Here is a 20,141-nt window from a genome sequence, read left to right on the forward strand (position 1 = left end):
CCTCCTCCAAAAACCATTTATTTTTCAAAATAGAACAAATACAACTATCCCTAAAAGAAAGACCAGAAGATACAGGACAACAGCCAGGCTACATCCATACCTGCGAGAACTGAGCGCCTCCAAAGGGGGTAAGATGGAATCCGCACCCGGCGGGACACAAGTGCCCCTCAGCTCAGCTCACGGGGGGAGGAGAGGAGTCAGAGTGGGGAGTGAAAGGGAGCCCAGGACTGCTAAATACCCAGCCCCAGCCATCCGCACCAGGAGCGCAGACACACAGCGTGTGGGGATCTGGATGCTAGAGAAACAGGACAGTAAAACCTGCGAGCTGTCCCCACAGCCTGCGTCCCTTGGACAAAGAAAACGAAGTGCTTTTTGGAAGTCTTAAAGGGACAGGAGCCTCACAGCTGGAGGGCAGCGCCCCAGCGCAATCAGCCCAGTTACTGGGAACCCCGCAGAACTCCAGGTGCCCCACCCCCTTAGTGGCAGCGCAGCTCGGAGCCCCGTCACAGTGATAAACAGCCTCCCTCCCATTTCCCCTCCGACGTGGCTCTGCCATAGCAGGACAGTAGCCTGAGGATGGCCAAGCCCACGGCAACAGAGCAGAGCTTCCTGCACAACCAACGGGCAAGAATAAGAAACCCCGTCTGCGTGCAGCTGCCCAGCACGAGCCACTAGGGGTCGCCGTTCTCCATGAGAGGAAGGCCACAAACCAGCAAGAAGGGACGTTCTCCCACCCGACATTCACGACAGCTCCCCACAACTACCTCTATTGCCATGAAAAGACAGAAGAATTTCATACAGACCAGACTAACCTAGACATCCTCCCCTGAGAAGGAACCTGGGGAGATAGACCTAACAAATTTCCCTGAAAAAGAATTCAAAATAAAGGTCATAACCATGCTAACGGATCTTCAGAGAAATATGCAAGAGCTAAGGGATGAAGTCTGCAGGGAGATTACAGAAATAAAATAATCTCTCGAAGTACTTAAGAGCAGACTGGATGAGGTGGAAGAGGCTGTTAATGGAATAGAAATCAGAGAACAAGAACGCAGAGAAGCTGACGCAGAGAGAGGTAAAAGGATGTCCAGGAATGAAAGAATATTAAGAGAACTGTGTCGCCAAATCAAATGGAACAATATTTGCATTATAGGGGTACCAGAAGAAGAAGAGAGAGAAAAAGGGATAGAAAGTGCACTTTAAGAAATAATTGCTGAAAGCTTCCAAAAAATGGGAGGAAATAGTTGCAGAGACCACGGAGGCACACAGAACTCCAAAGAGGAAAACACCAAGACACATAATAATGAAAATGGCAAAGATCAAGGCAAAGGACATAGTTATAAAGGCAGCTAGAGAGAAGAAAAAGGTCACCAACAAGGGAAAACCCATTAGGCTATCATCAAACTTCTCAGCAGAAACCTTACAGGCAAGAAGAGAATGGCATGATATATTTAATGCAATGAAACAGAAGGGCCTTGAACCAAGAATACTCTATTCAGCACGATTATCACTTAAATATGAAGGAGGGAATAAACAATTCCCAGACAAGAAAAAGTTGAGGGAATTTACCTCCCGCAAATCACCTTTACAGGGTATTGTAGAGGCACAGCTCTACATGGGAGCACTACCAAGGCTAAACAGATGTCACCAGAGAAAATAAAATCACAGCAAAGGAACCAGAACAACCAAATACTAACGAAAGGAAAAAACCAAAATCAACTACACACAAACCAGTTAAAGAAAACACAAAAGAGCATAGAATAAAACACCCAACATATAAAGAATGGAGGAGGAGGAATAAGAAAGGAGAGAAATAAACAATCACCACACAGTGTCTACAATAGCTCAATAAGCAAGTGAAGTTAGGCAGTAAGATACTAAAGAAGCAAACCTTGAACCTATGGTAACCATAAATCTAAAGCCTGCAATGGCAATAAGTACATATCTTTCAATAATCACCGTACATGTAAATGGACTGAATGCACCAATCAAAACACACAGAGTAATAGAATGGATAAAAAAGCAAGACCCATCTATATGCTGCTTACAAGAGACTCACCTCAAACCCAAAGACATGCAGAGACAAAAAGTCAAGGGATGGAAAATGATATTCCAAGCAAACAACAGGGAGAAAAAAGCAGGTGTGGCAGTACTAGTAGCAGACAAAATAGACTTAAATACAAAGAAAGTCACAAGAGATAAAGAAGGACATGACATAATGATAAAGGGGTCACTGCAACAAGAAGATATAAAAATTGTAAATATCTATGCACCCAACGCAGGAGCACCGGTATATGTGAAACAAATACCAACAAAACTAAAAGGAGGAAATAGAATGCAATGCATTCATTTTGGGAGACTTCAACACACCACTCACTCCAAAGGACAGATCCACTGGACAGAAAATAAGTAAGGACACAGAGGCACTGAACAACACACTACAACAGATGGACTTAAAAGACATCTAGAGAACTCTACATCCAAAAGTAACAGGATACAGTCTTCTCAAGTGCACATGGAACATTCTACAGAATAGACCACATACTAGGCCACAAGAAGAGCCTCAGTATATTCAAAAAGATTGAAATTCTACCAACCAACGTTTCAGACCACAAAGGAATAAAACTAGAAATAAATCATACAAAGAAAGCAAAAAGGCCCACAAACACATGGAGGCTTAACAAAGTGCTCCTAAATAATCAAAGGATCAACAACCAGATTAAAATAGAGATCAAGCAATAAATGGAAACAAATGGCAACAAAACAATGTCCCAAGTTCTGTGGGATGCAGCGAAAGCAGTCTTAAGAGGAAAGTATATAACAACCAGATTAAAATAGAGATCAAGCAATAAATGGAAACAAATGGCAACAAAACAATGTCCCAAGTTCTGTGGGATGCAGCGAAAGCAGTCTTAAGAGGAAAGTATATAGCAATCCAGGCATATTTAAAGAAGGAAGAACAATCCCAAATAAATAGTCAAATGTCACAATTATCGAAATTGGAAGAAGAAGAACAAATGAGGCCTAAAGTCAACAGAAGGAGGCACATAATAAAGATCAGAGAAGAAATAAATAAAATTGAGGAATAAAATACAAAAAAAAAATCAGTGCAACCAAGAGCTGGTTCTTTCAGACAATAAACAAAATAGATAAGCCTCTAGCCACACTTATTAAGAGAAAAAGAGAATCAACACACACCCACAGCATCGGAAACGAGAAAGGAAAAATCACCATGGACCCCATAGAAATACAAAGAATTATTAGAGAATACTGTGAAAACCTAAATGCTAACAAGCTGGAAATCCTAGAAGAAATGGACTTAGAAAAATACAACCTTCCAAGACTGACCAAGGAAGAAACACAAAAATTAAACAAACCAATTACCAGCAAAGAAATTGAAGCGGTAATCAAAAAACTTCCCAGGAACAAAACCCCCGGGCCAGATGGATTTACTTCTGAATTTTATCAGACATACAGAGAAGACATAATACCCACTCTCCTTAAAGTTTTCCAAAAAATAGAAGAAGAGGAAATACTCCCAAACTCATTCTATGAAGCCAAAATCACGCTAATATCAAAACCAGGCAAAGACCCCACAAAAAAAGATTACACACCAGTATCTCTAATGAACGTAGATGCAAAAATACTCAACAAAATACTAGCAAACCAAATTCAAAAATACATCACAAGGATCATACACCATGATCAAGTAGGATTCATCCCAGGGATGCAGGGATGGTACAACATTCGAAAATCAACCAACATCATCCACCACATGAACAAAAAGGACAAACACCACGTGAGCATCTCCATAGATCCTGAAAAAGCATTCGACAAAATTCAACATTCATTCATGAGAAAAACCGTCAGTAAAATGGATATAGAGGGCAAGTACCTCAACATAATAAAGGCAATATATGACAAGCCCACAGCCAACATCATACATAATAGTGAGAAGCTGAAAGCTTTTCACCTGACATCGGGAACAAGACAGGGATGCCCATTCTCCCAAATGCTATTCAACATAACACTGGAGGTCCTAGTAACGGCAATTACACAAAACAAAGAAATACAAGGAATCCAAACTGGCAAAGAAGAGGTTAAACTGTCACTATTGGCAGATGACATGATACTGTACAAAACAAAACCTAAAGACCCACTCCAAAACTACTAGATCTGATATTGCAATACAGCAAAGTTGCAGGATACAAAATTAACACACAGAAATCTGTGCCTTTCCTATACACTAACAATGAACTAACAGAAAGAGAAATCAGGAAAACAATTCCATTCACAACTGCAACAAAAAGAATAAAATACCTAGGAATAAAGCTAACCAAGGAAGTGAAAGACTTCGAACCTGAAAACTATAAGACACTCTTAAGAGAGATTAAAGAGGACACTAGCAAATGGAAACTCATCCCATGCTCTTGGCTAGGAAGAATTAATATCATCAAAATGGCCATCCTGCCCAAAGAAATAATACAGATTCAATGCAATCCCTATCAAATTACCAACAACATTGTTCAACGAACTGGAACAAATAGTTTAAAAATTCATATGGAAACACCAAAGACCCCGAATAGCCAAAGCAATCCTCAGAAGGTAGAATAAAGTGGGGGAGATCTCACTCCCCAACTTCAAGCTCTACTACAAAGCCACAGTATTCAAAAACTGGACAACTACATGTAAGAGAATGGAACCAGATTATTGTCTAACCCCATACAAAAGAGGAAAATCAGAATGGATCAAAGATCTGATTTTAAGTCATGAAACCATAAAATTCTTTAAAGAAAACATAGGCAAAACTTTCTTGGACATAAACACGAGCAACTTCTTCATGAACATATCTCCCCGGGCAAGGGAAACAAAAGCAAAAATGAAAAAGTGGGACTATATCAAGCTGAAAAGCTTCTGTACAGCAAAGGACACCATCATTAGAATAGGAAGGTATCCTACAGTATGGGAGAATATATTCATACATGACAGATCCAATAACAGGTTGACATCTAAAATATATAAAGAGCTCACGCACATCAACAAAAAAAAGCGAATAATCCAATTAAAAAATGAGTAGAGGAGTGGAACAGACAGTTCGTCAAAGAAGAAATTCAGATTGCCAACAGACATATGAAAAGATGCTCCACATCGCTTGTGATCAGAGAAATGCAAAGTAAAAGCACAATGAGACATCACCTCACACCAGTAAGGATCACCACCATCCAAAAGACAAACAACAAATGTTGGCGAGGTTGTGGAGAAAGGGGAACCCTCCTACACTGCTGGTGGGAATGTAAATTAATTCATCAATTGTGGAATGCAGTATGGATGTTCTTCAGAGAGCTCAAAATAGAAATACCATTTGACCCAGGAATTTCACTTCTGGGAATTTACCCTAACAATGAAGCAGCCCAGTTTGAAAAAGACAGATGCACCCCTATGTTTATCGCAGCACTATTTACAATAGCCAAGAAATGAAAGCAAACTAAGTGTCCATCAATAGATGGATAGATAAAGACGAGGTGGTACATATACACAGTGGAGTATTATTCAGCCATAAGAACAAAACAAATCCTACCATTTGCAACAACATGGATGGAGCTAGAGGATATTATGCTCAGTGAAATAAGCCAGGTGGAGAAAGACAAGTAACAAATGATTTCACTCATATGTGGAGTATAAGAACAAACAAAAACTGAAAGAACAAAACAGCAGCACAATCACAGAACCCAAGAATGGACTCACAGCTACCAAAGGGAAAGGAACTGGGGAGGATGGTTGGGAAGGGAGGGATAAGGGCAGGCAAACAGAAAGGGGGCCTTACCTTTACCATGTATAAAGTGGGGTGGGGGCATGGGGAGGGCTGTGCTACGCAGAGAAGACAAGTAGTGATTCTACAACATCTAACCACGCTGTTGGACAGTGACTGTAATGGGACTTGTGGGGGGGACTTTGTTGAAGGGGGAAGCCTAGTAAACATAATGTTCTTCATGTCATTGTGGATTAAGGATAACAAAATAAATTTAAAAAACTAAAAACTCTGACTGTCCTCTAAATTTACCTGTTTTCGTTTCTCAGCCTCCAAAAATTTGGCTTTTGCAGCTTCTTCCTTCTTTATCCTTTTAGCCTGTGCATATAAAATAGGTCTCAAAGTCATGCAACAGCACCACCACAACCTGAATATAACCTCAGACTTGAAAATGGAGCTCCATGCCTCGCAAGGTACAGAACAGTATGTAACATGTATGTAGACAATTAGAGATTTCCCCTCAGATTGTTACGTTTAACATACTAATTTCATTTCTAATGTATAGATTACACTTAAGATATACAAAAAAATTCTGAAATCGTAACAGTATGTCAGGCTTTCTTCTTCAAACTCTGTAAAAATTCTGAAATAATTTGAGTGTTATTTTACCTTAAAACTTAATCACAGAAAAGTGATGTTATGTCATTTGTTGCTTGTTCTCTGATTTTTTAAAGAAAAACATGATCAGTGTAGAAAGTTTAGAAAAACGGGATAGATTTTAACAATAAAGGTTAAAGGACAAATAAGTAACATTTTAAAATGCATGTGTCTACTTTATTTGAAGTTTCTTTTGTAGTACTTAAATTTGAGATAAATCCATTACTTAAATAACATAAATGAAACATTAAACCCGATTTAACCTACTGTGGTTAAATTCAAGGTTTTTTTTCCCTAATATAATGGAAACATAACTTTCATGAAGCACATTGTGAATATCAAGCTCATGCTATCAAATTTGAGCTTTATAATCTTCAAGTCATTAACTAGTAGCTTCATAATTATCTAGTAGTAATTGCCAAAGTACTTTAATATTTTCAATTTGGAGGGTTTTAAAATTAATTTGAAATGGGTAAGGGAATATGTGTATATGTTTTTAGAAGGAAAAAACCTGTAACTGTGAAAACCTCAGCTAACCGCATTGCTCAGGGAATGAGCCAATTTTTATGGCAACAGTTTCCTGAACAGCTAAGGGTTTGGGTTATAATAATTTTCAACATTAAAAAGCTTATTTTGGACAAAAGTACTTTGGATAATTTTGAGACATATACACGTACAGCTCAGATAGACACAGCACACTTAACATAATTTGGCTTTTTCTTGAAGACTTGAGCAGTTATTCTTGACATCAGTTACTATACTACACAGTTTGATAACAGAAATGCCTTTGGGCCATTAAGGTGTTGAAAATTGCTTCCTTTTTAACTACAAGATTACAGACTGTTGCTAGGCTTTGGAGTTTCTCTTTATCCTATTTTCCCTTGCTGTCTTTTAGCTATTCCTTTTGCTGTTGCCAGCATGTCCTTGAGCCCTATTCTGTCAGCCCAGTTCTGTCCAAACTCAGAAAACAAACCTGCTTAGACTATTTCCACATTAAACACAATTTTACTTTGGTCATGTTTTATTTCTAAATGAAAAGCAGGTATCTGACTATAAGACTTAATGATGTTTTGAAAAGTAAAGAACATGAGTTTTAACGTATGATCTTTATGACTATATTGGCTATTGAGAGGTTTTCCCCTTTTTTTCCCTTTACTTATTTCCTGGATTTTTACTATTAGGATTAGATAAACTTGCCTAGTAAGGTTCAGAGAGGTCCTTATTCTACGCATTATGTTTACAGATAATTTGTGATGGACATGTTAATGTGTATGAGTGAGAGAACATACTGATAAAATTTTCATTTTTCAGACTTTAAAATACATGACTATATTACTTTAATCATATCAAATTTAAGAATTCTACCTCTAGAATTTGTTGGGCTCGAAGTTCTTTTTCCATTCTGATTTGTTGTATTCTCTTAATTCTTTCCTGTAGGAAAAATTATGACAATTTAAGATAATAAACTAAATATCTAGGTGGAAGGTATTTAAGTGGAATCAAATAATTAAAGAAAAAAGTACAGATTTAACAAAGGTTGCCCATGCTGGATATAAATTTTAATTATTTACCTTAACATTATATATATGCCACCTGTCTTAAATTGGTATCACTTTATAAAGTATCTCAAAACAATTTTAAAATACAAATGCTAAATAAGTATATAGAAACAACATAAACCAAGCTGGTTATACTCAAGTCTTTATAAATATTAGCAAGTACAAGTAATACTCATTCGGAAATAAATATTGGACAGACAAGTAGGATAAAACAGTCCATGAGGAAATCAGGACACCTAACGCTAGTCCTGAGTTACTGTCACTCATTGCATGAACCTGAACAAATAGAACTACTCTTGCATAAAATAGGGGAGGCACTTGCTCTTTTTCTCACTGTCACAATTAAATCAAAAACGCTTAAAAAAGTGCACAGTACATCATGACTGTACGAAGTGTTAACAATTGCCGTAACATGATAAATGACATTACTTTCAATAACTACAGTAAGGAAAATACAGAAATAATTTCTAATAACTTATAAGTGGTGCTCACATTATCTAAATGTAATGTAGTAGTTATTGTTTGAATTCAGCAATCTACATTTTGATAACGTTACATTTTCATTTTTAAAAATCATTGCATATGCTATAAGCACATCGTTAACAATTTTACATTCATAAATCCCTTTGAAAGTCCCATATTGGCACTGATGAGGATAGTTTTTAAAAAATACACCTAAATTGCCCTACTTGTAAATTGCAGCTTTCCTAGGATTTTCAGAGCTGACATATTTTATACTACTTTATATTACCATACCCACCCCTATTTCCAGATGCCAGTTGTACCTTTTGAAACTATACTTTAATACATTTTTATTTCTTTTTTTGCATTGATGTTATTGATTCCCTGCAGGGATTCACTGCAGGATAATGAGATTTCTGGAATTTCTGTTGTGATTTTAGAAGACTGATCACATTCTATGATTTTGCTGATTGTGATCCTAGGTTTTGAATATTATAGCTCGCCAAAAATAAACATACAAGTGTATCTTTTGTTTTATTTCCAAGTCTTACAGAAGGTTGCACTTGATCCACATTTGAAATATTTATTTAGAACAGAACTTGAGACCTAAGGATACTCTGAATTTAATCTTTAATCAAGTCAACAAAAGTCATTCATTAATCTCTTAAGCACAGAAATAGGTATAGAACCTTGGACTTAACTCACCCAGTATAGAGCTTTGTTTTAGTCTGAGTGATTTATATAGATGTACATTGGTAGTACTTTCATTAGGAATATCAAAAATAAACATTATTTATAAATTATTACAATATGTGTTCACCTAATAATACTGAGTATCCATGCAATGAACTGGGCATTTTATATAAAGTAGCTTATTGATCATTTAAAAAAATAACAATACAGGAGTTGAAATTATCTTCTTTTCACCTAAGAGAATATTGAAGGTCCTAGAAAATAAATATTTTGCCTATAGTCAAGCAGTTAGTGGAGAGCCCTGGTCAGTTCCCACTGCCTCTGCTCCTGCTTCATAACAAGGCCTCTGTACACTTCCGGAAAACTGCCTTGAGGACTGTCGGGTGGTATTTTTGGCCTACTAGGTGGAAAAAAAAATCTTGAGGATGAGAAGCACATGCTATTATTTTAATTATTTTATTCTAGATCTACTGCAACCTTTAAAATAGACTCTGCATGACTTTAATTTACTTTGCTGGCAATTAGGAATAAGTCAGATGGTAATCTAAGACTAGTCTCAGATAAGCATCTTGATCAATATCTAATATCAGTTCACTTGTATTACTGCTCCTGGAAACTTGGAAAATCAATTTTTTTTTTGATGAGTAGCACACTATGTAGGCTTAGGTCACACAAAGCCTAATTTAAAATGCTAATGGAATACAACTGGTCTCAAGCCATTTGGAAATAGGATAAACTATTAAAAACTGTAACAGAAACAACAGTATTTCAGCTTCAAATGAACTTATTTTCACATATACTGTAGTAGGCAGTAAATATTTACAGTATTTTAATAAATATATTCATCACACTATATATTTTAAAGTCAACCTTACAGTGTCTTTAGCAGTTACAATTAACAGAATTCAAGTTTACATTAAATTACAGTAAGAGTATACCAAACATTTTGATGTTTTATATCTATCTTTTAGAAAGCAAGCATTTGCTTTTTTTCCAGTCACGGTGGTAGGCACTTTACATTCATTCAATGTTCACATAATACAATTGTTTTTCTTTTACAGTGGAGGAAATCAAGGCTGAGAGGTTAACTAATTCATCTAAGGTCATGAATTATTAAATAGGAGAGCCGATATTTAACTCTACAAATGACGTGCATGCGTGACTACAAATTCTAAATTCTCTCTCAATTTTACATCAACTCTAATCATACTACTTTAGTCAATACAGAAAGTATTTAAGTAAATGTATTCATTACATTATTAGAGATAACCACATCAAGAACAAGCCAAGCCATTATTTAGCAGCTTCTCTATAAAACAACTGACTCAGAAATAACTACTTGCAGTTTAAAATTTTTAAAAGAATAGTACTTCCCCCCATTTCCTTTTTGCTTTAATAGATGAGTATGTGGAGATAGAGTAGTTTACACATTCCCATCTTAGAGGAAGTTGAGTATATTCCCATGTAGGCTTTATCTGTAAGAGTTAAAAAGTTATTTCATCTATCTATATTTAATTTTAAAAACTACACAGAGGAGAGCACTGGGTAAAACACTGGATATGCAAAAATAATGCTTTCTCATTTTGGGGGATAATTTTTAAACATTCAGAAGCAATGGGACCAAATCTTCAAAGTTGTTCAAGATGTTAATTTACATTCAGTCTATCAGGATACTAAAAGTACTTACATAATTGTATTGTTTGGTATCATTTCTTTAGAGACTTGGTTTAAAATTTAGGTGAATTTTAAATAAAGGAAGATGATAACTCTCTAAATAAGATATATAACAAGTATGAAAGTTATTTCATAAATCAAATAAGAATAATGTACATATACAATAAGTAAATCAACTCCCAAAGTACCACCTGTTATAAAACCAGTTCAGTGCATGAACATACCTGTTGTTTCATAATGTTTATCTGCTCTTTTTGCTGTCGCTTCTCCTCAGCAGCCATTATTGCTATGATGAAAAGCCAAAACACAGGTATCATCAGAAAAGGAACAAAGAAGAGAAGCCTCCTGTGAACTCCCCAGTACTCACTCTTCAAGTTTATGTTTTCGTTTAACTCACTCACCTTGTTGTTTTTTAGCTTCTTTGGCAATGCGAGCCTGTTCCTGCTTTTGGAGTTTGCTCAAAAGCTTTATTTGTGCAGCTTGTCGGGCTTTTTCTGAAAAACACAAAATTTCAAGGAATACTTTTAACAACTTTACCTAACTGTAAACCAAAAAACAATTAACTATGTGAATGGCATCATGATAAAGGACATACTTTTTAAGAAAATTGTTTAAAGTTAGATACTGGTAGAAAAATGGTGTGGCAGAAAGTACCAATGCTTACTTCCTTTAGAAATTGACCAACTTTTTCATCACAGCTCCATACACAGAAGCACACAAAAATGATGCTTCTCTTAATCCTCATCACAGAAGCTAATTTAAGTCCATTTTTTTTCCACATTTCACATAATCCCTGTTTAGGAGGAAAGTAGCTGCTAATATGTAAAAAGAATGATTTAGCTTGTCTTACAAATAACAATAATGCAAAAGAACTCAAAATAGAATACAAAGCCCCCCCGCCAAACATAGTATTTCACTCAGCTATAAAAATGGTAAAGTTTCTGAATCCAGTGATTATTTCATTTATGACACAGAGGGACTAAATCTAAATAAAAATAATACAGAATATCAACAAGGTTTAAGGACAATCTAGTTCTCATTATTTTTAAGGACAATGTATGAAACTGGGAGAGATCTACATAATCAGTGGCCCCAATTCTTCATTCCTCCCTTTATCCATGTTACGTGCAAATGTGACTGCAGTTCCTTTCATCAAGAAGTGAAATTTACTTTCTTGTCCCTTGATACGAACTTCAGACACGTGATCTTTGCCCAACAGGATGTTAGCAGTTGTGACTGCAAGTGTAAGTTTGAGAGTGTACTCTGTACTAGTACAAGTGTAGTTTCACTCTTCTGTCTTGACCTTTATCATCAGGACATGTTAAGGCTGCGCTGCCAGAGGCTGGAACACAGGGAGTCAGCTGACTCCACACACGTGAACAAAGCCAGGTAAGATCAGTAGAGCTGCCTACCTTACCTCCGGTGGACTCTATCAGCCTAACCAATTACCACGTGGCATTGTTCACCACTGAGGTTTTGCGGGTGCTTGTTTCCCAGCATTACTGTGGCAATAGGTGACTGATACAGAAAGCTTGTAATGTCATGCTTTCTTCTGCTGGCAAACTTGGTCAGAATACTTCTAACTATAAAAGTGGTCTATCATAATATCACTTACAAAATCACTCTAGAATACTTAACATTAGATATTGCTTTAAATTTTGTAACAGATGAAGAGTTTTAAGAAACCTATATATTATATTCTCACTAGTAATGAATATACTTGACTAAAACCCAAATCACTTGAACTCCACTAATAATTTCCACCATTTATTGAACTGCCGTATTAAATTTACATGATCTTGTTTAATCTTCATAACAACCTTAGAGGATATGCAACATTACACACTGGTTACAAATGAAATAACTAAGGCTCACAGAGGTTAAATGGCAGAGCCAAGATATAAACCCACATCTTTCTGACTCCAGGTCTATATATGATACTAGTCCTAAAAATCTTTAAGAAAATTTAAATGCCTTGAGATTTTAAAAAGGACTTAACCATATGTTCTGTGACAGCTGAGAAACTCTGTAATGTATATGGTGTGTATTTGTGTGTGAATATATCAGCAATTTCAAACTCTACACAGGTGCACAGTTAACTTTTATTTTTAAACCCTTGGGACAGAAAAACACTAAAAAGTTCAACTCGCTATCTTTTCACTTTAGCAAGGAAGACATAATTTTTGTAAGTCATTAAAAATTCATATAGCTTAAAATTTTTTATTATAAGCAGTTAGAGAAGATGGGAAAAACAGGTTAAAAAATCAGGCACGCTATGGAGGAGGTACGAGAAGTTAAGAGGCACAGAAACTTCACCCAGGCTCTGAGGGATAAGCTACTACCAACGTCTCATTTATTTGGTTTATGATTGTTGAATATTATCTGTTATGACTAACTTTTGAAATGTTAACTTGATAAGTATCTTTTATGGTTTAGGAGATTACTTTCTTAAATATCAAAAAGAAAAGTTTATTTTTGAAATGAAGTGTTTAAACATGTCTAAACCAGCATGTATCTAACAATTGGCAGCACTTTCCTTCTGCACTGGCCTATCTTAAAACAATGAATCATTGTACAGCAATGACATTTCAGATTCTGTGATAAATAAAATTGACTGGTATATTAGATATATTAGAGCATTTCAGATATTAACAGTATTGGTCAATTAACAAGCTAGTTTGTTTATATAGTTTGAAAGACTTTTTTATATTCAAACTGTCAGATTCTAATCTATATTCTCTGAGAAGATAGAGAGCTCTCATTTCACATTCAAAATCCACATTTATTTTATTGTTCTAGACCTTCCTTCAAATTAAGACGTTTTACAAGCCTAGATGAGTCCAACTAGGATAATAAAATATGACAGGAACTCCTAGAATCTCCTCTGACAACACCCCAAAGTGTTAATGTAGAAGTCTTTTAGCAATAAAAGGGGTGATAAGGTGACTCATTTCTACTTTCTTTCCTTCCAAAGAACATGCATATTATACCAAATATATTTGTAAATATTAATAACATTTAGTTACATTAACTATTTAATATTTATATATATATGTTGAGAAAAAATATGTACATAGGTCAAAGGTAACAATTTACGAAATGCAATATAATATAAGGGAGAGCTACGTCATAGAATACAAACCAATTTGAAATCTAAAAGGGGTGAAAACACTGGGCAAAAGTTGAGTAATTACCTTCTATTTTGTTAAAATAAAATCTAGTTAATTTTGCAAATATGAAGTTGCCATTTTGAATACTAAGTATGAATGGTACTTGTGATAGACATGCAAAACAGGCGTGAAAATCCCTTGCTTTGGTTATCAGTTAATTTCAAGCTTTCCTATTTTCATGTAAAAAATGCACACTTCCCACTATTATACATTCTTCAGAAAAGTCAGTGGTTTATTGACAATACTAATTTTAAAAATTCATCATGTATGTATATATCTTCATATATTAACATTTTTTAAACCTTCTCTAGTAACTATTTAGGAGAGATTAAAGTCTTAATAGTAACCCAATGAAATAACACAAAAAGTACTAAATTAACATACTAAAGGAGAGAAAAACTTACAGGACATTAAGTTACAGGCCAGGCAGTTAACTTATATGCCACTGGTGGAAGTATGAATTGGAACAACCTCTTTGGAGACACTATTTGCCTGCTTTCTACCAAAATTGACAATGCACATACCCTTGGAGTAGAGATTCTATCTCTAAAATTTTATACTGTGGATAGCCATACCCGTCAAAGAATGAAGATATGTGTAATGTTTTTATTGCAGCATTGTTTGCGATAGCAAAGATGAGGAAATAGCTGAAACACTCATCAAAGGAGACTGAGTAAGTGAAGTATGGTACAGCCATACTTTGCCTCACCTACTATTCAGCCACTGGAAGTGTAAGGTTGATTTTTAAGTGCTGTATAGAAAGATGCCCAAGAAAAATTAAGTGGAAAAAAACAAAGCTGAATGGTATATACACCAGTAAGTTCATTTATTTTAGAAATCAAAAAGAACATATACATATATGAACATCACATTTGCATGTGTACACATAAGTATGTGTTTGAATGTGTGTCTGTGAGTGTATGTACACACTTCTGGATAGACTACCAAAAGTCTGTTAATTATGATCCAACTTGTGAGTGTCTTCTATTTTAAAGTCAGTGAGAGTCAATGTCTTACTTTAAAGCATTATGCTCTATGAGCTTTTATCATGCATACTTGTTTTATAATGAAAACAACAGAGCTACAGAGAAGTCAGTATTATAATGGTGTATACAATAAATAGAAGTCAGTCAACCTTTCCCTCCCAAAAAAAAAAACTATGAGAAGTAGTAAAATCCTGTCAGTCTTTTAAGTCAGTTTTTATTATTAAACTCTTATGGATATTATGTTTATGATACAAGCACGTATTGATATACATTTACATATATGCTTATGAATATAAGACATGAACACATTGATATATATCGAGACAGCCTCAAGAGGCTTCACACTTGTAACTACTTAATTCAAACTTCATAGCAGAACTATTTTATTGTAGTCAGCATTCTCTGTGTGAGACATAGCATGGGAACTTCATGTTGATAATTCAAGATAATTTTGAATCATGAACACATTTGAGGTTACTTTGAGCACGTTGTACTTGATAAATGATACTTTCTAGTGATCTTAAGATACTTTTTGATGTAAGTTTATTAGTTGGGCATTTTGAAAATAAATGTTATATATCCAGGCTACAGAAGAACCCAAACTAAAACTTACCGCTAATTGGAGTTCTCTGACTGAAAATTTACTCCACAGATCCACATATTTTGGAGTTACTCCCTTGTACCACCACAAGGAATTGGGAGCTGTTCAAATGAGTTTCCAGCCTGAAAAGTTCATCACCTACCTTTGTAATTCTAAACACACAGGGTATGATGTGTTTATGAGTATGACTCTTGAAAGGCGCTTATTAAATCAAAGAACTCCAGTTACCAGTGGGACTCCTTCTCATTTTATTTGAACACAATTACCTACCTTTTAGAAACTGAGAGTAGTTATCAATCATTCCTATGTCAAATACATGTAGAAATAATTAACACATTTTAGTACAGTTCTTACAGTGACTGATGCATGTTCCTACCTTGAGCTTGCAGTTGTCTTAGCAATTTGGCATCTGTGTTATCTACACATTCAGCACCGCCAACATCAGGAGGCCGACCGCTTCGCTGTCTCACGCTGGTATCCTCTCCTGGTCGCTCTCTCTCTGGATCTGGTGGTCTTCCTCCATGAGCTTCCATTGCCCTCACATGGGGAATGGCATCCTCTTCTTTCAAAGGACACCACTGCATTCCCTTTTAATTAACATTTTATAGAAATAAAATATTATGAACAAAATAAACACAAGTGATCAATATGTTGGAAAATTCTAGGTAAACCTGCACATATTAATTTTTATAAAGCTGTTGTAACCTTTAGAAATTTTAGTTTCTAATTCAAGTTACATTTATAATTGTTCATGGCTTTTGGTATATATTTGGTATTCTTACTTTAATGATTTCAACTTTAAATACACTGACAGATATATACCTGTAACTATAAACATATAAAGACATATATCTTAATCACCATTTCTGAACCATAATGACTATAAAGTTGGCAGGTATTTGAAAAGATTAGTTGAGTGATGACACCTCTATGGATTGCTCTCAGGAGTATCAGTTCAACCAAACATGAAGCTATCCAAATAACAACCAAAAGATTCTCTTTATAGAAAAAACACAGCTAATAAATCAAGAAGGAAAGTAAGAGTCAGACTATTAGCATTTTGCAATATCTGATGAATTAATGGATCTAAGCATTACATTTGAATGGTTGCCAATCACCAAAAAAGGGAGACAACTGGACCAACAGCCTCTTGATGGAGGTTCACTTCATCACCTATGAACTAATCCTCCCCCTCCCCAAAAAACCAAACCTGGAAATGATTAAGCCTCTAGATTAAATCACTATAACTTAACAACGGGGAAAATTTATTTGCCGTGTATATTAAATTACATGGCAAAATCCAGTCTGAAGGAAATCCCACAAATTACCCAGTTTATTCAACAAATAAATTTCAAGAAGTGAAAACACTGTGGGAAGATTAAAGGGGCCTTAAGGGATGTATCAAACATGCCCAATGTTTGGATCTTACCTAGATTTTCATTCAAATAGACAAACTGTCCAGGAAATTCTGACAGTTAAGAATTTAAACAATGAAAATTTTAACAATGTCTGATATTTGATGATATCAAGAAATTATCATTTTAAATTATGATAATGGTATTCTTGGTATTCTGATACTTTTGTAGAAAACAAGAATTCTTATCTTTTAGATACAATTACAGATGAAGTACAACGTCTAAGATTTGCTTCATCAAATTATGTAAGAGAAGGAGTAGATGGGAATACATGTAAAACAATATTGTTGATACGATAATTTCTAAAGCTGATGATAGATACATGATGTACATTATTTTGTCTACTTTTGGGATATTTCGGATTTCCCACTTTAAGTCTCCTCATGGAAACACATACACCAGCATAACACCAGTGTATTACAGGAATAAGCCTGCTTAGTGCATAGGTAATAATCAAGAGCTGGTTGTCCTCCGTAAGGCAATCAAAACAAATATACTGTTACATGACCTCATTTAGAGTCCAAAGTAGTATGTCCAGACATAGGAAAAGCATCCTTTCAAAATAACCTTTCTAAAACAATTTTAAATTACCTTATACTTCTTCTCTGACAGAGAATTCATTTCCTGTGAAGGTTAAGAAAATTTCTTTAATGTTTCTTATTCCTTCAAAGAATATCAAAGCAGGATTCAGCCTGAACCTGAACCACTCTGGGCACTTCTGCAGCCAGAGCCAGCAGTCCTGACTGCCCTTTATGCTGTGGTGCCAGGCTCAGAATCATGGCATATGATGACCTCACACAGTGGGTGCCATGGACACAAGCACTGCTCTTGCCCCCATCATGGATGACAGTTACACCCCACAGTCCAAGCACCGTGCTTTGTCCGAGGCATTTTGAATGCACTGTTTATTTTAATCTTCATAATCATTTTACCTAGGAAGGTGGGTTTTACTGTCCCTATATTACCATTGAGGGAATCACAGGCCCAGTGAGGTTAAATCATTCCCTGAGGTACACTGGCAATAAGGAACAGAAATGTGTGATTTGAACCCAGGACTGTCTCTCTCTCTAAAACCTGGGGTCTTAGCCACTACATGTACTTCACTGATATTACAAAGACATTTTTATACTTGATACTGATCACAGTATTCAGGCATGAAAGCATAGTCAAGATGATGCTATGGCAGGGTTACAGAAAAAACCAATGCATATACTCAGTGTCTACATGTCAAAAAAATCTCTATACTAAATCTTTTCAGTAATTCCCATTTTAAATATTAATTCTGAGAGAATTTTTGCTGAGATTTCAAAGGAAGTCAGTAGGATCAGTAGTTGTACTAACTGCATTTTTACACCATAAAACTCTAAGAAGGAAGCCAGCAGAACAGCTTTATGTTCACCAGCATGGGGAGCTTTTGATTGAATTTCAAGGGTTCAATCAATTAATCTTTCTTTTAATCCAGTTATAATATTTAATAGTTATATTTTACTCAGTTAGGAAAATATACCTGTGTCCAAAAAGGAACAGATTATGCTGATGTCCAAAATTCACCTGACAAATGACATCATTTACATTTTTGCTTTTGGCATTTATAAATAAAACTTTCTAAGGGTGTTTCATGTATTGGGCTATCTTCTAACTCCAGGATTTCATAAAATGAGAACTGGACTGTTAGGAAAATCTCAAGCTTGTATTAAAAGTTTAATTCACTGAACAGTCAAAACAATTGTGGGTGAGGAAAAAAAGTATTTTTCTCAGTAAACTTTTTCTTAGAAAAAGCAATACAATTATATCATTTGATTCCTATGCTTTTTCATCATTCAGAAATCATGCATAAAAAGGAGTTTATTCTTTTTTTAATTTCTAAGACTAAGATAGTAAATGGTTCCTGAAAATAATCTTTCTTAAGATTTAAAAGAAACAGGATAAAGACAAAAGATGACTAAGAAGATAGAGATGGTGACAGATCAAGCCTTTTATACCATTATAATTCTCCTTTCTACAGTTACTAATTTAAATCTTTCAGTAACACATTCATTTCTCTAAATACTATGGTGAGAGAGAAGATAAAAAAGGTTGATGGAAACATACACCAGCATAACGCCAGTGTATTACAGGAATAAGCCTGCTTAGTGCAGAGGTAATAATCAAGAGCTGGTTGTCCTCCGTAAGGCAATCAAATCAAATACACTGTTATATGACCTTATTTAGAGTCCAAAGTAGTATATCCAGACATAGGAAAAGCATCCTTTCAAAATAACCTTTCTAGAACAATTTTACATTACCTTATACTTCTTTTTTGACAGAGAATTCCTTTGGTGTGAAGACTTAAGAAAATTTTTTAAATGTTTCTTATTCGTTCAAAGAATATCAAAGCAGGATTCAGCCTGAACCTGAACCACTCTGGGCACTTCTGCAGCCAGAGCCAGCAGTCCTGACTGCCCTTTATGCTGTGGTGCCAGGCTCAGAATCATGGCATATGATGACCTCACACAGTGGGTGCCATGGACACAAGCACTGCTCTTGCCCCCATCATGGATGACAGTTACACCCCACAGTCCAAGCACCGTGCTTTGTCCGAGGCATTTTGAATGCACTGTTTATTTTAATCTTCATAATCATTTTACCTAGGAAGGTGGGTTTTACTGTCCCTATATTACCATTGAGGGAATCACAGGCCCAGTGAGGTTAAATCATTCCCTGAGGTACACTGGCAATAAGGAACAGAAATGTGTGATTTGAACCCAGGACTGTCTCTCTCTCTAAAACCTGGGGTCTTAGCCACTACATGTACTTCACTGATATTACAAAGACATTTTTATACTTGATACTGATCACAGTATTCAGGCATGAAAGCATAGTCAAGATGATGCTATGGCAGGGTTACAGAAAAAACCAATGCATATACTCAGTGTCTACATGTCAAAAAAATCTCTATACTAAATCTTTTCAGTAATTCCCATTTTAAATATTAATTCTGAGAGAATTTTTGCTGAGATTTCAAAGGAAGTCAGTAGGATCAGTAGTTGTACTAACTGCATTTTTACACCATAAAACTCTAAGAAGGAAGCCAGCAGAACGGCTTTATGTTCACCAGCATGGGGAGCTTTTGATTGAATTTCAAGGGTTCAATCAATCTTTTTTTTTAATCCAATCATAATATTTAATAGTTATATTT

At 35.4% G+C, this 20,141-nt stretch overlaps 1 protein-coding gene across 1 annotated transcript in view; it reads right to left on the reverse strand.

Moving 5' to 3' along the window:
• LOC118930936 (bromodomain adjacent to zinc finger domain protein 2B-like) overlaps positions 1 to 20,141 on the reverse strand; it is a 102,471-nt gene that overhangs the window by 48,125 nt on the left and 34,205 nt on the right. Inside the window, exons 6-10 of the mRNA XM_057493935.1 lie at positions 15,925 to 16,135; positions 11,193 to 11,285; positions 11,016 to 11,077; positions 7,769 to 7,834; positions 6,059 to 6,124 (exon numbers count right to left, since the gene is read on the reverse strand). Coding sequence (XP_057349918.1) covers positions 6,059 to 6,124; positions 7,769 to 7,834; positions 11,016 to 11,077; positions 11,193 to 11,285; positions 15,925 to 16,135 — 498 coding nt within the window. The remainder of the gene's footprint in view (positions 1 to 6,058; positions 6,125 to 7,768; positions 7,835 to 11,015; positions 11,078 to 11,192; positions 11,286 to 15,924; positions 16,136 to 20,141) is intronic.

This window comes from Manis pentadactyla, chromosome 16, assembly GCF_030020395.1.
Source record: "Manis pentadactyla isolate mManPen7 chromosome 16, mManPen7.hap1, whole genome shotgun sequence".
In the NCBI taxonomy this organism is placed as follows: Eukaryota; Metazoa; Chordata; class Mammalia; order Pholidota; family Manidae; genus Manis; species Manis pentadactyla.